Source organism: Microcebus murinus, unplaced genomic scaffold (genome assembly GCF_040939455.1).
Source record: "Microcebus murinus isolate Inina unplaced genomic scaffold, M.murinus_Inina_mat1.0 scaf005_hap2_Mmur4.0, whole genome shotgun sequence".
Lineage (NCBI taxonomy): Eukaryota > Metazoa > Chordata > Mammalia > Primates > Cheirogaleidae > Microcebus > Microcebus murinus.
This window is the reverse complement of record NW_027438951.1, coordinates 227,398-249,593: the sequence shown is the minus strand read 5'-3', so window position 1 is coordinate 249,593 and position 22,196 is coordinate 227,398. Positions and strand designations below refer to the sequence as shown.

Sequence of the window (22,196 nt, the reverse complement as noted above, 5' to 3'; positions counted from 1 at the left end):
AGGAATGTCTTTATTTCTCCTTCATATATGAAGCTTAGTTTTGCAGGGAATAGGATTCTAGGCTAGTCATTGTTTTGTTTCAGAAGAGTGAGAATGGGGCCCCAGTCTCTCCTTGCTTGTAAAGTCTCTTTAGAGAAGTCTGATGTTATTCGAATTGGCTTTCCCTTGTATGTTACTTGCTTCTTTCATCTTAAAGCTCTTAGTAGGGCCTCTTTGGTTGATACTTTGGTAAGTCTGATGACTACATGACGTGACGTCTTCCTGTTTGCATTGAATCTCCCAGGGGTCCTCTGAGCTTCTTGAACTTGTATATCAAGATTTTGAGCATGGCCTGGGAAATTATCCTCTATTATATCTTCAAAAAGCTTGTCCAGCCCCTGAGTGTTGTCTTCCTCCCCTTCTGCTAACCCTGTGACCCTCACGTTAGGTTTTTTCACATAATCCCACAGCTCCTGTAGGCTTTGGTCTTTTCTCTTGTTTCTCTGCTGTATTTCTGTGACTGATTTATTTAATTGGAACCTGTTATCTTCAATCTCTCAGATTCTTTCTTCTGCTTGATCTACCCTGTTCTTGAGACTTTCCGCAGTATTTTGTAGTTCCCTGAGTTGATTCTTCATCTCCAGGATTTCGGTTAAAGTTTTCTTCACTGTGTCAATCTCTTTGTTGAACCTTTGTTCCATTTCCTGGAGGCTTTTAGTGGTTTCTTTGTGTTGGTTATTGAGTTGTTGCAGGTCAGTGAGTGTTCTTATGATCCACATTCGAAATTCGTCTTCTGTCATTTTAGTTGCCAGGTTTTGGTTGTTGTCTGTTTCTAAGGGGCTGGTGCTCCTCTTTGGGGGTGTGTTTTCCGTTTGTTTCTTTATATTTCCGGAGTTCCTTCGCTGATTTCTTCCCATTTTGCTTGGTTGTTGTTTCTTTCCTTTAGGTTTTCGTTTGGGTATTTACAGGTCTTGTTTAGTTTCTGAGCCAGTAGGTGGAGTTGCTCTCTGTCAGCAGCGTTCGCTGGGGTGGTGTCTGCAGGTCTCTCAACCAGCTGGGGAGCCAGCAGTCAGAGATGGAATGAAGGGGAAACAGCCAATTACCCTACCCTTCCTGCTGGTCTCCTTAATTACACATGTGGAAATAGATGGCAGGAACGGGAGCAGTTCCTATCTCAGCTCCACCCCCAAGGCGGGGCTAGAGACTTTGGAACTGAAGGCCCAGCTCCAAGTCACCAGAATGTGTGGGTTGTAATGTCTCTCTGTCTTGTATTCACCAAAGGCTGCTTCCTACAAGGCTCAGCTCTGCCCAGGCAAACTCCAGGGCCTGGACACCAAGCTCAGAAGACCTGTGCAGATAGAGATTGGACTGAAGCTGGCAGGCCCGTAGCCAAACCCAGGGAACCCCGTCTTCTGTCTCTTTAATTGCACAGGTGGAGTTAAGAGGTAGGAATGGGAACAGTTCCTATCTCAGCTCTGCCCCCAAGGCGGGGACAGAAACTTTGGAGCCAACGGCTCAGCCACAAGACACTGGAGCGTGGTGGACGTCAAGTCTCTCTGCCTTATAGCCACTAAAGGGAATCTCCCACGAGGCTAAGCTCTGCCCAGGCAGGCTCCGCACTCTGGACACAGAGTGCAAAGACTGACCAGAAGCAGGCAGGCAGTCAATGGAACCCACCTATTCCTGCCTTTTGTCCCTTTAATTACCCAGGTGGAGATAAGTGGCAGGAATGAGAACAGTTCCTATCTCAGCTCCGCCCCCAATGCGGGCGTGGGGGAGGTGGGGGGGGCAGAGACTTTGGAGCCAAGGCTCAGCCACAAGAAACAGGACCGTGGTAGACATAAAGACTCTCTGCCTTATAGCAGCTAAGGGCAGCTTCCTTCGTGGGTATCTCCTGCCAGGCGGGCTCTGCACTCTGGACACAGAGCGTGGGAGACCTGTGCAGTGAGAGATTGTCCTGAAGCCAGACCCACCAGGCCCCTTGTTCTGTCTCTTTAATTCCACAGGTGGAGATAAGAGGCAGGAATGGGAGCAGTTTCTATCTCGGCTCCACCCCCAAGGCGGGGATACAAGCTTTGGAGCCAAAGGCCTAGCCCCAAATCCCTGAATGTGGGAGTCGTAAAATATCTCTGCCTTATAACCACTGACGGCTGCCTTCTGCAAGGCCCAGCTCTGCCCAGGCGGCCTCCACACTGTGGGCACAGCGTGCGGGAGACCTGTGCAGGGTGAGACTGACCAAAAACAGGCAGGCAGTCAATGGGACCCACCTATCCCTGCCTTTTGTCTCTTGAATTACCCAGGTGGAGATAAGCGGCAGGAATGAGAACAGATTCTATCTCAGCTCCGCCCCCAAGGCTGGGACAGAGACTTTGGAGCCCAGGGCGGGCTCGGGTCGCAGGAGAGTGTGGAAGGCAACCTTTCTCTGCCTTAAATCCGCCAAGGGCAATCTACCCTGTAGCTCTGCCCCGTCCAGGCAGGGTCCACTCTCTGAGCACAGAGTCAGTGCCGCCTGTGCAGCAAGTGACGGTCCAATATCAAATTGGTGGAGCAGCGGCGCATACCAGCGCTTTCTCTGCGCCTCCTCTCCAAACCCCGAGCCCAAGTCAGTGCTGGAATGCCGAGTCAGCGCTGGAATGCAGGGGCGGAGCGGTGCCGGAGGGGCAGAGGGAGGGGGGTCCTAATGGATCAAGGAGTCTAACTTTGTGCACTCTGACCTCTCAGTGCTATCCCAAACCTCCTCCAAATCCAAAGTCAAAGCCTCCTGCTGTGTAAACTCCCCTTAACCTTGACCTGGGAGTGTTCTTCAGGGAGATGCCTGAGCGGGCTCTGGTTCCTGATGCCCGGAGAGCGGTTGCTGCGCGCGGACCCTCCCCCACCTTAAACTGCGGGCCGCTGTGTGCTCTGGCGAACTCAGCGCGTTCCCTGCTAAATTCTCCTCTCCACACAGCTTAGTCCTGCGCTGCCACTTCTCACCAACTTTAGGCACCTCCTGGCCTACGTGGGAGTGGAGCTCGGTGTAGGAAGGGGTGTTTCTCAGCGCCGGTTAGGGCTGGCGCCACTGCCCCCGGCAGCGCCTTCGCCTTGCTCCCTCCCTGATGTGTGCCTCCTCCGAATCCCCGAGTTTTGCGGAAGAATGATCGGTTCACCTTTGCTTTAGGCTGTAAATGGTCTTATCCCTCTGTTTCCTGTTGGATATATGCAGGCTTGCAAAGCTGGTCTCGTGGAAGTGCAGATCGCTGGAGTGTGGCTATCCGCTTTCTTCACTATTTGCTCTGGGAGCAGAGAGCCAGGAGGGCACCCCTACTCCGCCATTTTCTCTCTCCTCTGTAAATCTTTTCTTTTTTTTTTTTTTTTTTTTTTTTTGAGACAGAGTCTCGCTTTGTTGTCCAGGCTAGAGTGAGTGCCGTGGCGTCAGCCTAGCTCACAGCAACCTCAAACTCCTGGGCTTGAGTGATCCTTCTGCCTCAGCCTCCCGAGTAGCTGGGACTACAGGCATGCGCCACCATGCCCGGCTAATTTTTTATATATATATCAGTTGGCCAATTAATTTCTTTCTATTTATAGTAGAGACGGGGTCTCGCTCTTGCTCAGGCTGGTTTTGAACTCCTGACCTTGAGCAATCCGCCCGCCTCGGCCTCCCAAGAGCTAGGATTACAGGCGTGAGCCACAGCGCCCGGCCTTGTAAATCTTTTCTTATAGCCTGTCAAACTGTATAAAAGATTTTTAGTATTTCATAATTCTCCATTTGATAATCTCCTTTTTAGCACATGAATCTGAGATCTTTTATCTTTCTTTGCTTGGAAATTTTGTGATTATTGTTTTTTTTCTTTTTTTACCATCTGTTAATTTTTTCTTTCTCTCCTGGGATTCTGTTTATGAATGTTGACACTCCTGTCTTCCATTTCTCTTTATTATTTCTTCTCTTCTGTCTTTTGTGATTTGTCTTTTGGCAGTTAGATGGATATCCATAAGTTCTTTATTTCACCTATTACTTTTTTTTATACCTAGTAGTAGTTTTGGTTGGTTCTTAGTTTTGGTTGTTTCTTCTTCATATTATCAATATCATTTCTTTACTTTTTGAAGTATTTTAAGTACCTAATGTATAATCTTATCTTTTGGAATTTGTTAATTTTGTTTCATGTGTTAGAGGTTGAGTTTATTGTCTTTATTTTTTATTTATGATAATGATCAGATTATTATTTCTTTTCCTTGTCAGCTCATATTCCCTCAGGGATATCAGCTACTTTGGCCAGTAATATATGCAGAGGTATGGGTAATTTAAGTCAATTCTGGAGGGTAGAGGTTGGAAGAATGCTGCTGTTGTTAGTCTAGGGCATAGCCATCAGACAAATACTTCTCCCCAACCAGGTAATTGTACCTGTGGGGGATTCTTTATTTTCTTCTTCCTTGGACTGTCTTCATTGTTGTCATGGGAGGGAGTTGGGGGGGGGAGAAGAGGGCTGCTGGGAGCCAGTACTTGTTATTCTTAGCTTCCCAGCTTGGCCCTCTCACTGCCACTGGCCAATTCTGTCTTATTTCTACTCTGTAGCAATGATAGGGTAGGTAATGTGATTCCACAAAGCAATTCAGAGGGAGAAAAGGAACATAGCTAGAACATTTTCCTTAAGCCTTATTCTTTATTTGAAGATCCTTCCACTTCCCTTCTAAGCTCCTGCCTCCCCTCTACTGCCATAGCCCCTCCCAGGACCTAGAGATTTCCATTGTTCTTTTTTTTTTTTTTTTTTGAGACAGAGTCTCACTTTGTTGCCCAGGCTAGAGTGAGTGCCATGGCGTCAGTCTGGCTCACAGCAACCTCAATCTCCGGGGCTCAGCGATCCTACTGCCTCAGCCTCCCGAGTAGCTGGGACTACAGGCATGCGCCACCATGCCCGGCTAATTTTTTGTATATATATTTTTAGTTGGTCAATTAATTTATTTCTATTTTTGGTAAAGACGGGGTCTCGCTCAGGCTGGTTTCGAACTCCTGACCTTGAGCAATCCGCCCGCCTCGGCCTCCCAAAGTGCTAGGATTACAGGGGTGAGCCACCATGCCCGGCCTTCCATTGTTCTTATAACAAAGACCTAAAGCAGATCTAAGTGTCCTTTGACAGGAAAATAGATAAAGAAGTTGTGATATATTTGTAATGGAATATTACACAGCAGTAAAAATGAAGGAACAAATTTTAGAATTCTAATTGAGTTAAAAAAGCAAACCATAAATGTTCACCAAGGATGAGGGGGGAGACCCACATCTTAGGGATGTGGTGAACATTGTGGGAGGGAAGGGCATATTTCTAACCCTTCTTAGGGAGAGGCAAAGATATACAGTGTAACCAAAATGGGTGGTGGGGAGGTGGGAGGGGGGAGGAGGAGAAGGGTGTATACTTGCATAATTTGTGTGGTGCGCACCACCTGGGGATTGGACACGTTTGAAGCTCTGGCACCTTGGAGGGGGAAGGGTGGCAGGGGCAATATATGTAACCCTAATAATATTTGTACCCCCATAATATGATAAAATAAAAGGAAAAAAATATTCAAACAATACAGAAGTATATAAAGTAAAATTTTAAATCTTCCTTTTCTCCCCCCAGTTCTTTTCCTTAGAAGTAGTTCTGTGTCCTTTCAGATATTTTTTTATGTATATAAAAACATTTCAAAGAAGAAATATTCTTTCTTTCTTTCTTTCTTTATTTTAGAATTCTGTATTGTGGAGAAGAGACAGTGCTACTTTTTTTTGGTAATTTTTATTTTGAATTAATTCCAGACTTACAAGAAAATTACAATAGTACAAAAACTCCTATATACCATATACCCTTTGCTCAGATTCTCCAATTGTTAACATTTTACCACATTTATTTTATGATTGTCTCAGTTTCTTTTTTTTTTTTTCTTTTTATCTTATTTTAGAGACCAGGTCTCTCGCTCTATGGCTCAGTCTGGAATGAAGTGATGTAATCATAGCTTACTGCAACCTTGAACTCCTGAGCTCAAGTAATCTCACCTCAGCCTCCTGAGTAGATAGGACTATAGGCATGTGCTGCCATGCCTGGCTAAATTTTTTAAAAATTACTTTTTGTAGAGATGGGGTCTTGATATGTTGCCCAGGCTGGTCTCAAACTCCTGGTCTCAGCCACCCATAGTGCTGGGATTATAGGTGTGTGCCACCATGGCTGGCTCTATTTCTTTATAAATAATATTATTTTTTCTAAACAATTTGAAAGTAAGTTGTACTCATAATGCCTCCTTTCTCCAAATACCTCAGTGTGTATTTCCTATGATTGACATTTTCTCTTACAACCAAAGTATAATACAAGTATCAAAATCAGGAAATTAACATTGATACGATACTATTAACTACTCTACAGAGTTCATACTATTTTTCCAAAACAGCATTACTGTTTATTAAAAGGAATGTGTCAATAGATACGTGTCTTAAAATTTTTTTTTTACAACTGTTTGAGTGAATGGGCTGTGGTTGACTAATCACAGACTATTTAGGCACTCTGCCTCCCCATTATCTCCATGTTTCTCCAACCTCCTACCCTCTATCTCACACACAGACACATATGGACACACAGACATACAGATACAGACATACAGACGCACACTGTACACTAACACATACAGCCCCTAGTGGCCACCCTTAGCATTTCCTGAGCATACCTTACCTCATGCTTTTGTTTATATCTTCTTTCCAAATGCCCTTCCCTTCTTTCCCTTTTCTGACTGGCAAAACCCCACTCAGCTTTCAAAGCCTTCTGTTTGGCACCTTACCCAGCCCAGCCTCCCTCATGGGTACTTAGTTCTGCTTTGTTTGTGTTCCCTCAGCTTTCTGTACAAGGCTGCTTTATAACATTTCCAATTATACCATCACTGTTTCTCGATTTCTACCTGATGGTTATACTATTATAAGCTTATAGAAAGCAAGGAACTTCCGACACCTAGTCCAGGTCTCAGAGTAGAAAGAATTGTCAATAAACGCTGGTTTAATACTGAAAAAAAAAAAGCAAACCACATAAAAATGCATATAGCATGAGACCATTTGAATTAAGCTCAAAAACCAGCAAAACTAAAGAATATTTTGTTTAGGGATACACACAAATATAGTGAAACCATTTGGAAAAGAGAAAAGGGGATTGTAAACACACAAATTTAAGAAAGCTGCTGTCTCTTTGGGTGGAGCAGGGTGGGGAGGGCTGTATTGCTTGGGCATATTCAGTGGCCTTGGCAATCTGGTTTCTAAGATGGCTAGTGCTGCAGCTGATAGATTCATTAATGTACTTTATAATACATTACATGTAATGTTTATGTATATAAAATGCATCTTAAAAATTATTTACATAACAAAAAATCTTGATCTGACCATACTTCTTATGTTGTATGTGCATCAGATATTTTACAAATGAATACATCTTTCTGGCATGTACCTATATGAACATATACAAAAATAAGCAAACTTGAATGATCTATAATATCCATATTGAATTGTAAAGCGTTCACAGAACATTAGCCTTTAAATTAAGTAAAAAAGTTAATGCAAAGTGTTTCCAGATTTTTCACTGGACTGTATTATCAAATAGTGACACTAACTTTCTTTTAAGCAGTATGCTCATCTAACATATTTTGTCAGGTCAGTAGCACGGATATAATTTGCTGTGCTAGCTTCCTACACACATAGTGTAACATCCTTTATATGGTGTAGTAAGTTCATTTTCATTATCATGTTTAACTTTTGTTAACAGTCTAATCTCCAATAATGTTTAGTTAAACTTACTCTGAAGGAACCAGAGCTTAGTTTTTAAATTCTCAGTCTGTTTTGTTACAAATTACATTGTGATTTTGCAGAGACCCTAGAACTATTTTACACATTTCTCCATGTACAACACATTAAAGCCTGGAGCAGCTTCTAATTGCCATAAAGAAGAGTTAAATCCCAGTGACAAAAAAAGTATAATGATTCTCTCTCTTTAAGTGATTTTCAGTGTTTCCAACATATTATTTTTATTGTCAGTGTGGTTGATTTCATTTGGGAATTATTTCCTAGTTTAGTTTGCTAGTAGCTATAATATAACATACATGGAGTCTAATCAGACTCATCATGCCCGTCATTGTGTTTTTTTGTTTTTTTTTTTTTTTTTTTGAGACAGAATCTCACTCTGTTCCCCGGGCAAGAGTGCCCTGGTGTCAGCCTAGCTCACAGCAACCTCAAACTCCTGGGCTCAAGCAATCCTACTGCCTCAGTCTCCCAAGTAGCTGGGACTACAGGCATGCGCCACCATGCCTGGCTAATTTTTTCTATATATTTTTAGTTGGCCAATTAATTTCTTTCTATTTTTAGTAGAGACTGGGTCTTGCTGTTGCTCAGGCCAGTTTCAAACTCCTGCCTTGAGCGATCCACCTGCCTTGGCCTCCCAGAGTGCTAGGATTACAGGCATGAGCCACCGCACCTGGCTCCATCATTGTGTTCTTAATCTCCTGTGTTTAAACCAGTGATTGATTTATAATTTTAAGAGTATTTGTTACCTAACTTGAAAAGAAAATAGCATTTATTAATGTAAGAGTTAAGGAAAAAGTACCCAAAGCTTAAAAGAATCACTAAACTATACTACATTATGATGCAGTATATTAGGCATTCAGGTCATAGTGTACATTTCTTACAGCACTGGCATTTAGCTAACCATTATGATGCACATGTGTGTGGACTGAGTATACTTACCAGGTGCAGCTACATGCAGCACTGAATAGGAGTTCAGTAGTTTTGAATTTAGAATATAACATTTGAATGCCTGTTATTTTTAAAATTAGTTGGAAAATTAATCTATTTGAAGTATAATCCAATCAAATGCAGAACCACTGAACCACCTCTATAGAATAAGATCTGCTCTAGAAATGCTAAATAATGGTGGGCTGTTTGATATAATAGAACAGAATGTGGTATTATGGAATAGGTAGTCCATGAATATTTTTATTAGAAATGTGTGAATATTTTATTAAATATATTTTATTTATATCTTAAATGCATTTATCTTATATCTGAAAATATCTTAAATGTTTTACTAAATAAAATTTTTAATTATCCCATTTTTCCTTTCTTCTTTGGTTGCTTTTAAAATTTTTAATTGTTATGGTTGCATATATCCATAGCATATAGTTGTATATCCTTAGGGTACATGGGATGTTTGGATACAGGAATACAATGTGAATGAATCAAATTAGGGTAATTGGGGTATCCATCACCTCAGGCATTTATCATTTCTTCATGTTAGGAACATTCTAATTCCACTCTTAGTTATTTTAAAGTTTACCCTAACTTGTTGATTGTAGTCACTTTGTTGTGCTATCAAATATTTTTCATTCTATCTAACTATATTTTTGTACCCATTAACCATCTCCACTTATCCCCCCCTCCCTGCTACCCTTCTCAACCTCTGATAACCATGATTCTACTCTCTGTCTTCATGAGATCACTTGTTATTAATATTTAGCTCCCACATGTGAGTGAGAACTATAAGATTTGTCTTTCTGTGCTCGGCTTGTTTCACTTTTTATTTTATTTTATTTTATTTTATTTTTTTATCTCAAATTCTGTGAGTACAAATATTTTTAGGGTTACATATCTTGCCCCTGCCCCCCCTCCCCACCCCGCTATGCCAGAGCTTCAAGCGTGTCCAGTCTCCAAGTGGTACGCCCTGCTCCCACTATGAAGTGCCTTTCCCCTTCTCCCCCCTTCCACCTGTTCACCTCCCATTAACAAATTTTTTTTTTTTTAGAAATTTTGGTTACAGTGTGTTTCTTTGCCTCTCCCTAAAAAGGGACGGAGGTAACCCTTTCCCCCCTACAATGCTCATCACATCTTTAAGATGTGGGTCTCCCCCCCGAAATCCCTATTGAACTCTACAATTTTTTAAGCATCATAATTTTAGTCTGTCAGTACTAATTTGATGGCGAGTAGATGTGTAGCCCATTTTCTAGGTCTTGTGTTGTCTCACTTTGTATTACAGGCTTAAGCTTAATCCAAGATAGCATAAATGGTACTAGTTCACTATCATTTCTTAGGATTGAGTAATATTCCATTGAGTATATACCACATTTTAGTTATCCATTCATGAATTGACAGGCACTTGGGTAGTTTCCATGACGATGCAATAGTGAATTGTGCTGCCATAAACTTTCGGGTGCAGATGTCTTTATAATAGAGTGACTTATGTTCTTTTGGATAGATGCCCAACAATGCTATTGCTGGGTCAAATGGTATTTCTATTTCTAGTTGTTTGAGATATCTCCAAATTCTTTTCCACAAAGGTTGCACTAGTTTGCAGTCCCACTAGCAGCGTAAGAGTGTTCCTGCCTCTCCGCATCCTCGCCAGCATTTGTTGTTTTGGGATTCCTTGATACAGGCCATTCTCACTGGGGTTAAGTGGTATCTCATTGTGGTTTTGATTTGCATTTCTCTAATGATTAGAGATGTTGAACATTTTTTTTATATGCTTGCATGCCATTATTCTGTCTTCTTTGGAGAAGTTTCTGTTCATTTCCATTGCCCATTTCTTGATGGGGTTGTTTGATTTTTTCTTGTTTATTCTTTTAAGTTCTAGATAGATTCTTGTTATTAGACCTTTATCGGAAGTGTAGAGAGTGAATATTTTCTCCCATTCTGTGTGTTGTCTGCTCTAATGATCGTTTCCTTGCAGTGCAGAAACTTTTAAATTTGATCAGATCTCATTTGTTTATTTTTGCTCTGGCAGTGATTGCCTTGGGGGGCTTCCTCATAAGTTCTTTGCCTAGACCAATATCTGATAGGGTTTTTCCAACATCTTCTTCTAGGATTCTTAAAGTTTCATGCTTTTGGTTTAGGTCTGTTATCCATCTTGAGTGAATTTTTGTGAGGGGTGAGAGGCTGGGGTCCTGATTTGCTCTTCTGCCTATTGTTAACCAGTTTTCCCAGCACCATTTATTGAAGAGAGAATCTTTTACCCATAGTATATTTTTGTCTGCTTTATCAAAGATTAGGTTACTGTATACAGATGGTTTGATCTCTGGAATCTCAGATCTATTCCAGATATTGATGTTTCTGTTCTTGTGCCAATACCAAGCAGATTTAACTATTATTGCCTTATAGTACAGCTTGAAGTCAGGAAGACTGATCCCTCCCAGTTTGTTCTTTTTACTTAAGATTGCTTTGGCTATGCATAGTTTTCTCTGGTTCCATACAATGCGAAGGATTATTTTTCTAGATCTGTAAAGAATGCTGGTGGTATTTTGATGGGAATTGCATTGATTCTGTAGATCACCTTAGGTAATATTGACATTTTAACAATATTGATTCTTCCAAGCCATGAGCATGGTGGATTTTTCCATCTGTTTATATCATCTGCAATTTCTTTTTTTAGTGTTTCATAGTTCTCCTTGTATAAATCTTTTGTATCTCTCGTTAAGTATACTCCTAGGTATTTAATTTTCTTTGGAGCTATAGTAAAGGGTATTGCGTTTTTGATTTGAGTTTCTGCTTGAGGGTTTTTGGCATATATTAATGCTTCTAATTTGTGTATATTGATTTTATACCCTGAAACTTTACCGAATTCATTTATCAGATCTAGGAGTCTCTTGGATGAGTCCTTGGGGTTTTCTAGATATAATATCATATCATCGGCGAAGAGTGAGAGTTTGATCTCATCTGACCCAACTTGGATGCCCTTAATACCCCTCTCATGCCTGATTGCTATAGCTAAGACTTCGAGCACTATGTTGAATAGGAGGGGAGAAAGTGGGCATCCTTGTCTAGTTCCGGTTCGAAGGGGGAATGATTTCAATTTTTCCTCATTTAGAATGATGTTAGCCGTTGGTTTGTCATAAATGGATTTGATAAATTTAAGGTATGGGCCGTCTATGCCTATTTTGTTAAGGGTTTTTGTCATAAAGGTGTGTTGGGCTTTATCAAATGCTTTTTATGCATCTATTGACAGAATCATATGGTCTTTGTTCTTGACTTTATTTATAAAGTGGATTGCATTTATAGACTTGCATATGTTGAACCAGACTTGCATGCCAGGAATAAACCCCACTTGGTCATGGTGAATTATTTTTTTGATGTGCTGCTGAATTCTATTTGCTAAAATTTTGTTGAGGATTTTTGCATCTATATTCATGAGGGATATTGGTCTTTAATTTTCTTTTTTTGTTGTATCCTTTCCTGGCTGCCATCCTTCTCAATGGTGTGGAATAGTTTCTGTAGTATAGGTATGAGTTCATCCTTGAATGTTTGGTAGAACTCTGGGGTGTAGCAATCTGGCCCAGGACTTTTCCGTTTGGGGAGGTTTTTAATTACTGCTTCAATTTCTGAGCTTGTGATTGGTCTGCTCAGGAACTCATTTGCCTCCTGGGTGAACTTAGGTTGTGTGATTCCAGGAATCTGTCCATTTTGTATTCATTCTGTAGTTTTTGGGTATATAGATTTCTATAGTAGTCAAATATAATGTTTTGTATTTCTGTGGAGTCTGTTGTGATCTCTCCTTTTTCATTTCTTATTGAGGTTATTAGAGTCCTTTCCCTTTGAGTTCTTATCAGTCGGGCCAGAAGGCTGTCAATTTTGTTGATCTTTTCGAAAAAGGAGCTTCTGGTTTTGTTGATCTTCCATATAATTCTCTTATTCTCCATTTCATTTAGTTGAGCTTTGATCTTAGATATTCCTTTTCTTCTGCTAGGATTGGAATTGGTTTGCTCTTCTTTTTCCAATTCCTTGAGTCTATTCATTAGGTTTTCGGTGTCTAATCTTTGTTTTTTGGATGTGAGCATTTATTGCTATTAGTTTTCCTCTCAGATATGCTTTTCCTGTATCCCAAAGGTTTTGGTAAGATGTGGCTCCTTTGTCGTTTTGTTCGAAGAAATTCTTGATTTCCCTCTGAATTTCTTCCTTGACCCAATAGTTATTCAGCAGTAGATTGTTTAGTTTCCATGACTTAGTGATGTGGTATGTATTTTTGTTAGAGTTGAACTCTAATTTTATACCACTATGGTCAGAGAAGACACAAGGTATTATTTGTATTTTCTTGAATTTTTTGGGATATGCTTTGCGGCCTAGTATGTGATCAATTTTTGAGAAGGATCCATGGGCTGCTGAGAAGAATGTAAATTCGACTTTATTTGGGTGAAATGTTCTGTATAGATCTGTCAGACCTTTTTGTTCAATATCTTTGTTTAGGTCCCTTATTTCTTTACTTAATTTCTGTTTGGAGGATGTATCCAGTTCATTTAGTGGTGTATTAAAGTCCCCTGCTGCTATGGCAGTATTGTTTAGGATGGTATTTAGCTCAGACAAGGTTTGCTTTATGTAATTGGGTGCTCCTGCATTGGGAGCATAAATATTAAGAATTGTTAGGTCTTCTTGTTGGATCTTCCCTTTCACCATTATGAAGTGGCCTTCTTTATCCTTTTTAACTTTTATTAATTTAAAATTAATGTTCTTTGCACATAATATAGCAACCCCTGCTTTCTTTTGACTTCCGTTTGCTTGGATGATAGTTTTCCATCCCTTGATCTTCAGCCAGGAGGCATCTTTATGGTTTAGGTATGTTTCCTGTAGACAGCAAATACTAGGCTTGTGGAATTTTATCCACTCTGCCAGCCTATGTCTCTTCAGAGGACAGTTGAAACCATTTACGTTTATTGAGAGGATTGAAATTCGAGGAAAATTTCCGTTCATATTGATGGGTGAAGTCCTGTTGCTTTGCCTTAGAGCTTAAGTCATCATGAAGTTCGAGATGTAGACTTTAATTCTTTGAGGATTTCATTTTGAGGAGTGTCTATTGCCCTGTTCACTTGTAGAAGGCAGGTCTGAGAATTTACTGTAGTGCTGGTCTGGTCTTTGCGTATTTCTTAAGCGACTGCTTGTCTGAGAAGGATTTTATTTCCCCCTTATAGATGAAACTTAATTTTGCCAGATAATTCTAGGTTGGGCTTTGTTCTGTTTTAGAAGATTAAAGATAGGCACCCACTCCCTCTTGGCTTGTAAGGTTTCAGATGAGAAGTCTGCGGTTAGTCTGATAGGCTTTCCCTTGTAGGTTATTTGTTGTTTACGCCTTGCTGTAGGGAGGATTGCTTCTTTCACATTTACTTTGGTCAACTTAATAATCACATGACGAGGCGATTGCCTATTCGCATTGTGTCTCCCAGGAGTTCTGTGCGCTTCTTGAATTTGGATATTCAGATTTCTAGCTAGGCCTGGCATATTTTCCTCCAGTATGCCGTAGAATAAATTTTCCAACCCTTGTGAATGTTCTTCTTCCCCTTCTGGAATGCCAATCATTCTGAGATTTGACTTTTTAACATAATCCCATACTTCCTGTAAGGTTTGATCTTGTCTCTTGTTTCTGTGCACCCTTTCTTCCTCTGATTTGTTTAGAGTGTAGGTATAATCTTCAAGCTCTGAGATTCTTTCTTCAGCATGATCTATCCTGTTTTTGAGGCTTTCCACTGGGTTATGGAGTTCCTTGAATGTTTCCTTCATTGCTAGAATTTCTGCTTGGTTTCTCTGAATTAGTTCTATATCTTTGGAGAATTTTTCATTCATTTCCTGGATTGTTCTTGTGGTTTCTCTATGTTGGGATTCTATTTTCTCTTTGATTCCGTTGAGCTTTCTAACAATCCATATTCGGAATTCTTCCTCTGTTAGTTTAATCATATCATGTACGTTGGTGTCAGTTGGTGAAGAATGAGTATTTTCTTTTGGAGGTGACTTTTCTGTCTGATATTTCATGGTTCCTGATGTTTTTCGCTGGTTCTTCCTCATCTGGATACTTTGTTGAGGACCGGAGGTGCTGGAAGTCGATTATAAGCTGTGTACTTGGGTTCCAAAGGAGTGATCCTTGGAAGACTTGGGGAGGATGTGTTCTGATTTTGTATCATCTCTCCCAAGGGTTCTTCGAGTTTTCAGGAATAGCAGCCTCCTTCGCTTCTCTGCCTTTCTAAGACAGGCTCTACTCTCTGGGCACAGAACGCCAACCGCTGAGTGCAGTAAGATACCACTCAGGTTCAAACTTGTGAGATAGATGCCAAACAAAGCAGCACTCTCAACTTTCCACCCCTATAAATTCAGCTTTCAAAGCCACCTGCCCGATTAGGGCAGAGGGGAAGACAAGATTACTACCAGGGCAGCCCTCCACAGTATTTTCATGCTAAGGAGCGGTTCGGTAGAGCTAGGAAGCAGCTGCTGGGTTCGGACCCTCTCCCACTTGCTTCTGCTTCAGCGGAGCGCTGGGAGCTCAACAAGTTGCCTTCTCTGGAGGCCCGAACAGATCAGCCAGTTTAGGGTAGAAGAGGTGCCAGAGAAATGCTTGAGCACTGCCCCCCGCAGCGTCTCCAAGCTTCAGGGCAGTGTGGTGGGTCTAGGAAGTGGCTACAGGGTTTGGACCCTTTCTTCTCCCGCTACTGGTTCAGTGGGGTTCTGGCGGTTCAGAGAGGTGCCTTCTCCAGCTGCTCGAAGAGTTTGTCTGGTTTAGGGTAGTAGGGATTCCTGGCAAACTCCTCCAGTGCGGTCCTCCACAGCTTCTCCAAGCTGCGGGGGTAGGGTAGCGGAGCAGGGGAGCGGGCACAGAACTGGGCCCTTCTCCCTACCCACTACCGCTTCAGCGGTGCTGTGGGCTTGATAGGCTGCCCTCTCCTGAAGCAAGAACAGTTCAGCTGGTTTGGGGCAGTGGGAAAACATGGAGAACGTCTCCTGCGCAGAGTCTCCAAGCCACGGGGCAGGGCGGGTGCTGGGTTCAGACCCTTCCTGCACTCCCCACTGCTTCAGTGGGGCACTGCGTAGAATTCAAAATGCTGCCTGCTTCAGACTCCCCTCCAAACCGCTCGTCTGCCCACGTTGCCACCTCCCATCAACTTCAGGCAGTTCCCTGCCTACGTGGGCGTGGGGACCAGTGGGGAAGGGATCGTCTCCCTGTATGGGGGAGAAGGGATGCCTCCTCAGGCCAGCCCGTGGGGCGGCTGACACGCGGGCGCACTCCCTCACCACTATAATTCCAACTGCCCGGATTTTGTGGAAGAATTTCAGTTCACCTTTAATTGTTGTCCACGATTTCCGTATCCCAGTGTCTTTTTGCAGTCCTGCAAATCTATTCCAGAGTAGGTGCATATGGCCTGCGTGTGGTCGTCCACCCTCTTCACCCCTCACCCCGAGAGCCAAGATTCAAGAGGTCAGCCCTATTTCGCCATTTTTCCTGGCTTATTTCACTTAACATAACATTCTTGAGTTCCGTTGATGTTGCAAATGTCAGAATTTCACTGTTTTTTGTGGCTATATAATACTCCACTGTGGTACAGATACCACAGTTTCTTGATCCATTCATCCATTGATGGACACTTAGGCTGATTCACAAATCTTGGCTTTTGTGAATAGTTCTGCAACAAACATGGGAGTGTAGATATCTTTTTGATATGCTGAATTCCTCTCCTTTGGTTATATACTCAGCTGTGTCATATGGTAGTTCTGTTTTTAGTTTTTTGAGGAACCTCCATACTGTTGTTCTCCATAGTGTTTGCACTAATTTACATTCCCAATAACAGTGTGCAGTGGTTCCCTTTTCTCCACATCCTTGCCAGCGTTCGTTATTGCCTGTCTTTGATAAAAGCCATTTAAATTGGGGGTGAGATGATATCTCATTGTACTTTTGACTTGCATTTCTCTGATGAGTAATGATGTTGGGCATTTTTCATATACCCGTTGGCCATTTGTATGTCTTTTGAGATATGTCTATTCAGATCCGTTGCTCATTTTGAATCAGATTATTTGATTTTTCTCTATTGAGTTTTTTGAGCTCCTTACATATACTGTTTATTAGTCCCTTGTCAGACGGGTGGTTTGCAAATATTTTCTCCCATTGTGTGGTTGTCTTTTCACTTTGTTTATTGTTTCCTTTGCTGTGCAGAAGCTTTTAAGCTGTATGTGAGCCCATTGCCTGATTTTGCTTTCGTTGCCTATGCTTTGGGAGTAGTACTCAAGAAGTCCCTGACCAGACCAATGTCCTGAAGTGTTTCCCCAATGTTTTGTTCTGGTAGTTTCATAGTTCCAGATCTTATATTTAAGTTGTTAATCCATTTTGCTTTGATTTTGATATATGGCAAGAGATTAGGGTTTAGTTTCATTCTTCTGCATGTGGATATCCAGTTTTCTTAACACAATTTATTGAAAAGACTGTCCTTTTCCCATTGTATGTTCTTGGCACCTTTGTCAAAGGTAAGTTCACTATAGATGTGTGGATTTATTTGTGGGTTCTTGATTCTGTTCCATTGGTCTGTGTGTCTGTTTTTATGCTAGTACCATGCTGTTTTGGTTACTACAACTCTATAGTGTAATTTGAAGTCAGGTTATGTGATGATTCCTCCATATTTGTTCTTTTTGGTCAGGGTGACTTTGGCTATTCAAGGTCCTTTGTGGTTCCATATAAATTTTAGGATTATTTTTTCTATTTCTGTGAAGAATGTAATTGGTATTTTGGCAGGGATTGGATTGAACCTATAGATTGCTTTGGGTAGTATGGACATTTTTACAATATTAATTCTTCCAGTCCCTGAGCATGGAATATCTTTCCATTTTTTGGTGTCCTCTTCATTTTTTTTTTTCTGGAGACTGCTCTGACTCTGTTGCCTGGGCTAGAGTACAGTGGTGCAATATAGCACATTGTGGCCTTAAACTCCTGGGCTCAAGTTATCCTCCTGCCTCAGGCTCCCAAGTAGCTGGGGCTACAGGCACATGCCATTGGGCCGAGCTAATTTTGATTTTTTTTAGAGATGTGTTCTCTCTACGTTGTCCAGACTGGTCTTAATAATCGTAGGTATAAAATATCTTAAATATTTTATATCTGTAAATATTCCTCAAGAACATATTAATAAAAATGCAAAGCTGCTAAGACTATGTCCTGGTGTTTATTCTTGCCTGCAAAATATTAAGTTAACCTTTTTCTTATTATTCATAGGCTGAAAGGTCAGATTCCTGAAATTAAACAGACTTTGGAAATTCTAAAATATATGCAGAAGAAAAAAGTAAGTGCATTTTTGTTTGTAAATATGAGCAAACCAGGATACTTTGGCAGAAACTCATCTTCTTTGACTCTTGGATCACTGGTATTTGATCTATGTTGTAGGATCGTGTCCACCACCTTGAGTACATTAATGTTACAGACAGTGTGCTTCTATCATAAATATGGCTTTTGTGGCCATCCTCTAAAAGTCAGATTTAATTCTAAGGCCCACACTTGGATAACTTACATTTAGTGTTTGCAAAAGTTAAATGCAATTTGAAATTGTTTTAGTTACTTACATTTAGTGTTTGCTTACATTTAGTGTTTGCAAAAGTTAAATGCAATTTGAAATTGTTTTAGTTACAAAAAGAAAATGTCTTATTTTGAGATAATAGCATCTAAAGAGTAATGAGTAAATCCAAGGTTTATAGAGATGGAAAGAATCTTAGAAATTATCTGTTTCAGGTTTTCATTTCACAGTTGAGGAAACAGTTATAGAGAGGTTACACCTGACCAGTGTCCACATAGATAGTTTCTGGCAGAACTAAATTTGAGAGTCTTCTATGTCTTAATCTAGTACTCACTAAATAAAAGCAGGCTATAAAGATTAAATTACATAAGCATATTGTATTTAAAAGATTGTGTGTGTGCATATAATCTGTTAATTTACTGGTAGAATAACTACATTTCTAGTACATTATTATATGTATTAAACTTCATAAGAGACTTTAGAAAATGGTTGGGCATGAAGCACCAGTGAAATAATAGTAGTAGCTAATTTTTGTATAGCACTTTCTCTGTGTGTCAGGCACTGTTTTGTGTGTGTGTGTGTGTGTGTGAGAGAGAGAGAGAGAGAGAGAGAGAGAGAGAGAACATTCAGTGCTTAGCACTGCCTTTGTAGGTATAGGGACTGTTATTAATCCTCATTTGACAGATGAGGAACCTGAGACACAGGTTAAGTGAGGTGCCACATTCATATAGCTAGTAAGTAGCTGAGCCATAGTCTATGCCCAGCCATCTAGCTTTAGTGTTCATTTCTTTTACCACTACCCTTAGTCTTCATGATGGGACTGTTTTTAAATGTCAGATTCAACTGTGTGATCTTTTCTTTATAAACTTCCCATCAAACTGGCCTTTTTATGGTGGTATCATTTTTTTTTTTTTTGAAGGAAACCACCAACTCACTGGAGACCAGATTCTTACTGGCAGATAACCTATACTGCAAAGCTTCAATTCCTCCTACTGATAAAGTGTGTCTGTGGTTGGGGGTAAGTAAATGTTAGAGCCACAGCTGACATATTTGTAAACCAGCATGTTTTCCCTTAGTAAAACAGTACTGTTTGAGGTGTTTAAAGTGTTCATCTGTCTTTGATTGTGGAAGGAATGAAGGGGCAGAGTTCAAGGGCTTCATAATAGAAACTGACTGGAATTAGGAGTGTAATGAAGATAGCAGCAAAAACATGCTGAAGTCTCTCCCAGTCAAGATAAAACTGACCAAACCCTACTTCTCTTCCAGCTAAATGCTTTACCTCTTTTAAATGTAACAGCAAAAGCAATAGAAGTAAAATAGAAGGTACTGCTGAACTTCAGATAAATGTTTATTCTACATAAACATTTAATAGTTCTAGAAAGATCCCTCTAAGTTTAAGGGGGAAAGGATTATTACAAAGACCTTGAGGTTAGAGTTTATTGTTTTTAAGCCATATATTTCAATTTTTAAATGATTTCATAGACCTCATCTGTGATTTTCCTATCTTCTCTCAGTGCCCTTGACTATCCAGCTATCTGTCCATTGGTCTTATTACCTCGGGCTAGTTCCCATGCAAAGTAGCAAGCCAAGTGTACTCCCAGCTCTCCCCACTGGGAGGATTTCCACTTGCTGTTGTCCTATAAAGTCACCCTGAGAGGTGCTCTAGTGCTATGAAAGTTGGGCAGATTAGCCCAAGGAAACTCATTTCTCTATCCCTTAGTTCATCTTCCTGGTTTTTGTTAATTATAATATTTTTAGTTTGTATAACATTTACATTTTATTATACACCCATAATTCTTACACTTATTTAGTCTTAGTTCTGTATTTAAGAAGAATTCATTGTTTATCATTAAGACTTTTCAAAATACTTTGAAACATAGAAACTACACCTGAATGTCTCAATGTTTAATGATTTTCTGTATTCAGATTTTGTAGAAATTGCATGATCTTTCAATTCATAAATTCAAGAGTAACTTTATTTCAGGAAAGGTAATTTTTGTTGTGTATTTGAATGTGATTTTTGTCCCATTTCTTTTATTATATTTTTTGGAATAATAAATATGTATATGTTGGATCTCCTGTGTCCATTCCCAGTATCTATCATGTTCTCCGTTTTCAAATATTTGATCGTTTTCATTTTGTGCTACTTCCTCTGGTCTCTTCCCCATGACTTTGTGTTTTCCTTTGTAGTTATTCTGTTTTGTTGCTTTTACTGTCTTTTATAGCTGTTTTTCTCTTTTCTTCATTTTCTTTGCTGAGCTTTTCTACCTCTTTTCATCTTTCTTTTGTTTTATGTCTCTTATTTGAATGCTTAAATCCTGATTTCTCCCATAGACTGACACTTCCTACAATCTTCTTCATCTCAGTAAATGGCAGAATCTTTTGCCTGCTTGCTCAGAATAAAAACCTCTGAGTCATCTTTTACTCTTCTCTTATATCTCAGTCAGACCTTCAGCAAACATCTTTGGTTCTTTTTTCAGATATTTTGACAAGCCAACCACTTCTCACTTCTCTCTTCTCTGCCACTATTGCTCTGATCCAGGCCACCTTTGTCTCTTACGAGGACTGTGGGCATAATGTCTGTATTAATTTGCTAGGACTCCCATAACAAAAGTACCACAAACTTAGTGGTTTAAGCAACAGAAATTGATTGTCTCATGGTTCTGGAGGCCATAAGTCTGAGATCAATCCCAGAATCAGGGTTGATTCCTTCTGAGGGCTGTCAGGGAAAATCTGTTCCAGCCCTTTCCCTTAGCTTCTGGTGTTTCTGACAGTCTTTGATATTTCTTGGTGTATAGAGGTATCCACTCTGATCTATACCTTCATCTTCACATGTGTGTCTGCATATGTCCAAATTTCCCCTTTTTATAAGAATACTGGCCATACTGGATTAGAGCCTACCCTAATGACCTCATTTCAAGCTGGTTACCTTTGAAAGGTTACATTCTAAGGTACTAGGGGTTCAGATTCCAACATATATTTTGTGAGAGAGACATAATTTAAACCATAATACCCTATTTGTATAAAAGGTCTTATTCACAGGTGCCAGGGGTTAAGACTTCAATGTGCCTTTTGGGGGTACACGGTTCAACCAATAACAATGTCCCAGTTCACTTTCTTTCTTCTGCTCTTGTCTTCCTGAAGCTTTTATAGCATGACAGTTAGAGAGATCCTTTAAAATCTCAGTCAGGTCATGCCATTATTCTGCTCCCAAATCTTCTAGTCGCTTCTCATGTCATTCTGCTCCCAAATCTTCTAGTCGCTTCTCATGTCATTCTGAGGAACAGTCTAAGTTGTTTGAGTGGCTAATAAGTTCCTGCATAGCCTGGGACTTTCTGTTACTTCTCTATTTAATGCCTCACTTCTTTGCTTGGCCATACTTGGACTTCTTGCTGGACCTAGACCAGGCTGGGAATGGCCCTGCCTCAGAATCTTTGTTCTGGTTCCTCTTCTGCTTGAGCTGCTAGAGTAATGCTTTTAAAACATGTCAGATCATGTTATTTCTATAATCAAGACTCCAGTGGTTTCCTTATCACCAGGTGTAGAATATAGTCCCTTCCATAAGCCATCCCCACTCCCTCTGGGCCATCATTTCCTCCCATTCTTTTACTCACTCTGCTTTAGCTGTGGTGATCTCATGGCTGTTTCTGGAACTTGCCAGCATGGCTCTACTTTCTCCTTCTGTGCTCTTTGCACTCAATCCTTTGAGTTTTCTGCTCCAATTGTTAGCTCCCCCAAAGACGTGCTCTGACTTTTCTGTCAGCATCCCCTTATGCCACTCTGTTTATCTTGTATTGTTTTTCTTCTTTCCATTTTTTAGTGTCGTCTTTAATTTCTTTCATCAATGTTTCATAGTTTTCATTATAGATCTGTCACTTCTTTGGTTGAGTTTATTCCTAGATATTTTATTTGTGGTTATTATCAATGGGTTTACTTTCTCAGTTTCTTTTTTAGAT

General features: G+C 40.5%; 1 protein-coding gene across 2 annotated transcripts in view; it reads left to right on the top strand.

Moving 5' to 3' along the window:
* VBP1 (VHL binding protein 1) overlaps nt 1-22,196 on the top strand; it is a 45,298-nt gene that overhangs the window by 11,165 nt on the left and 11,937 nt on the right. For both annotated transcript variants that reach the window (XM_012757883.2, XM_075999778.1), the window contains exons 3-4: nt 17,946-18,012; nt 19,160-19,258. In XM_012757883.2, the coding sequence (XP_012613337.1) occupies nt 17,946-18,012; nt 19,160-19,258 (166 nt within the window). The remainder of the gene's footprint in view (nt 1-17,945; nt 18,013-19,159; nt 19,259-22,196) is intronic.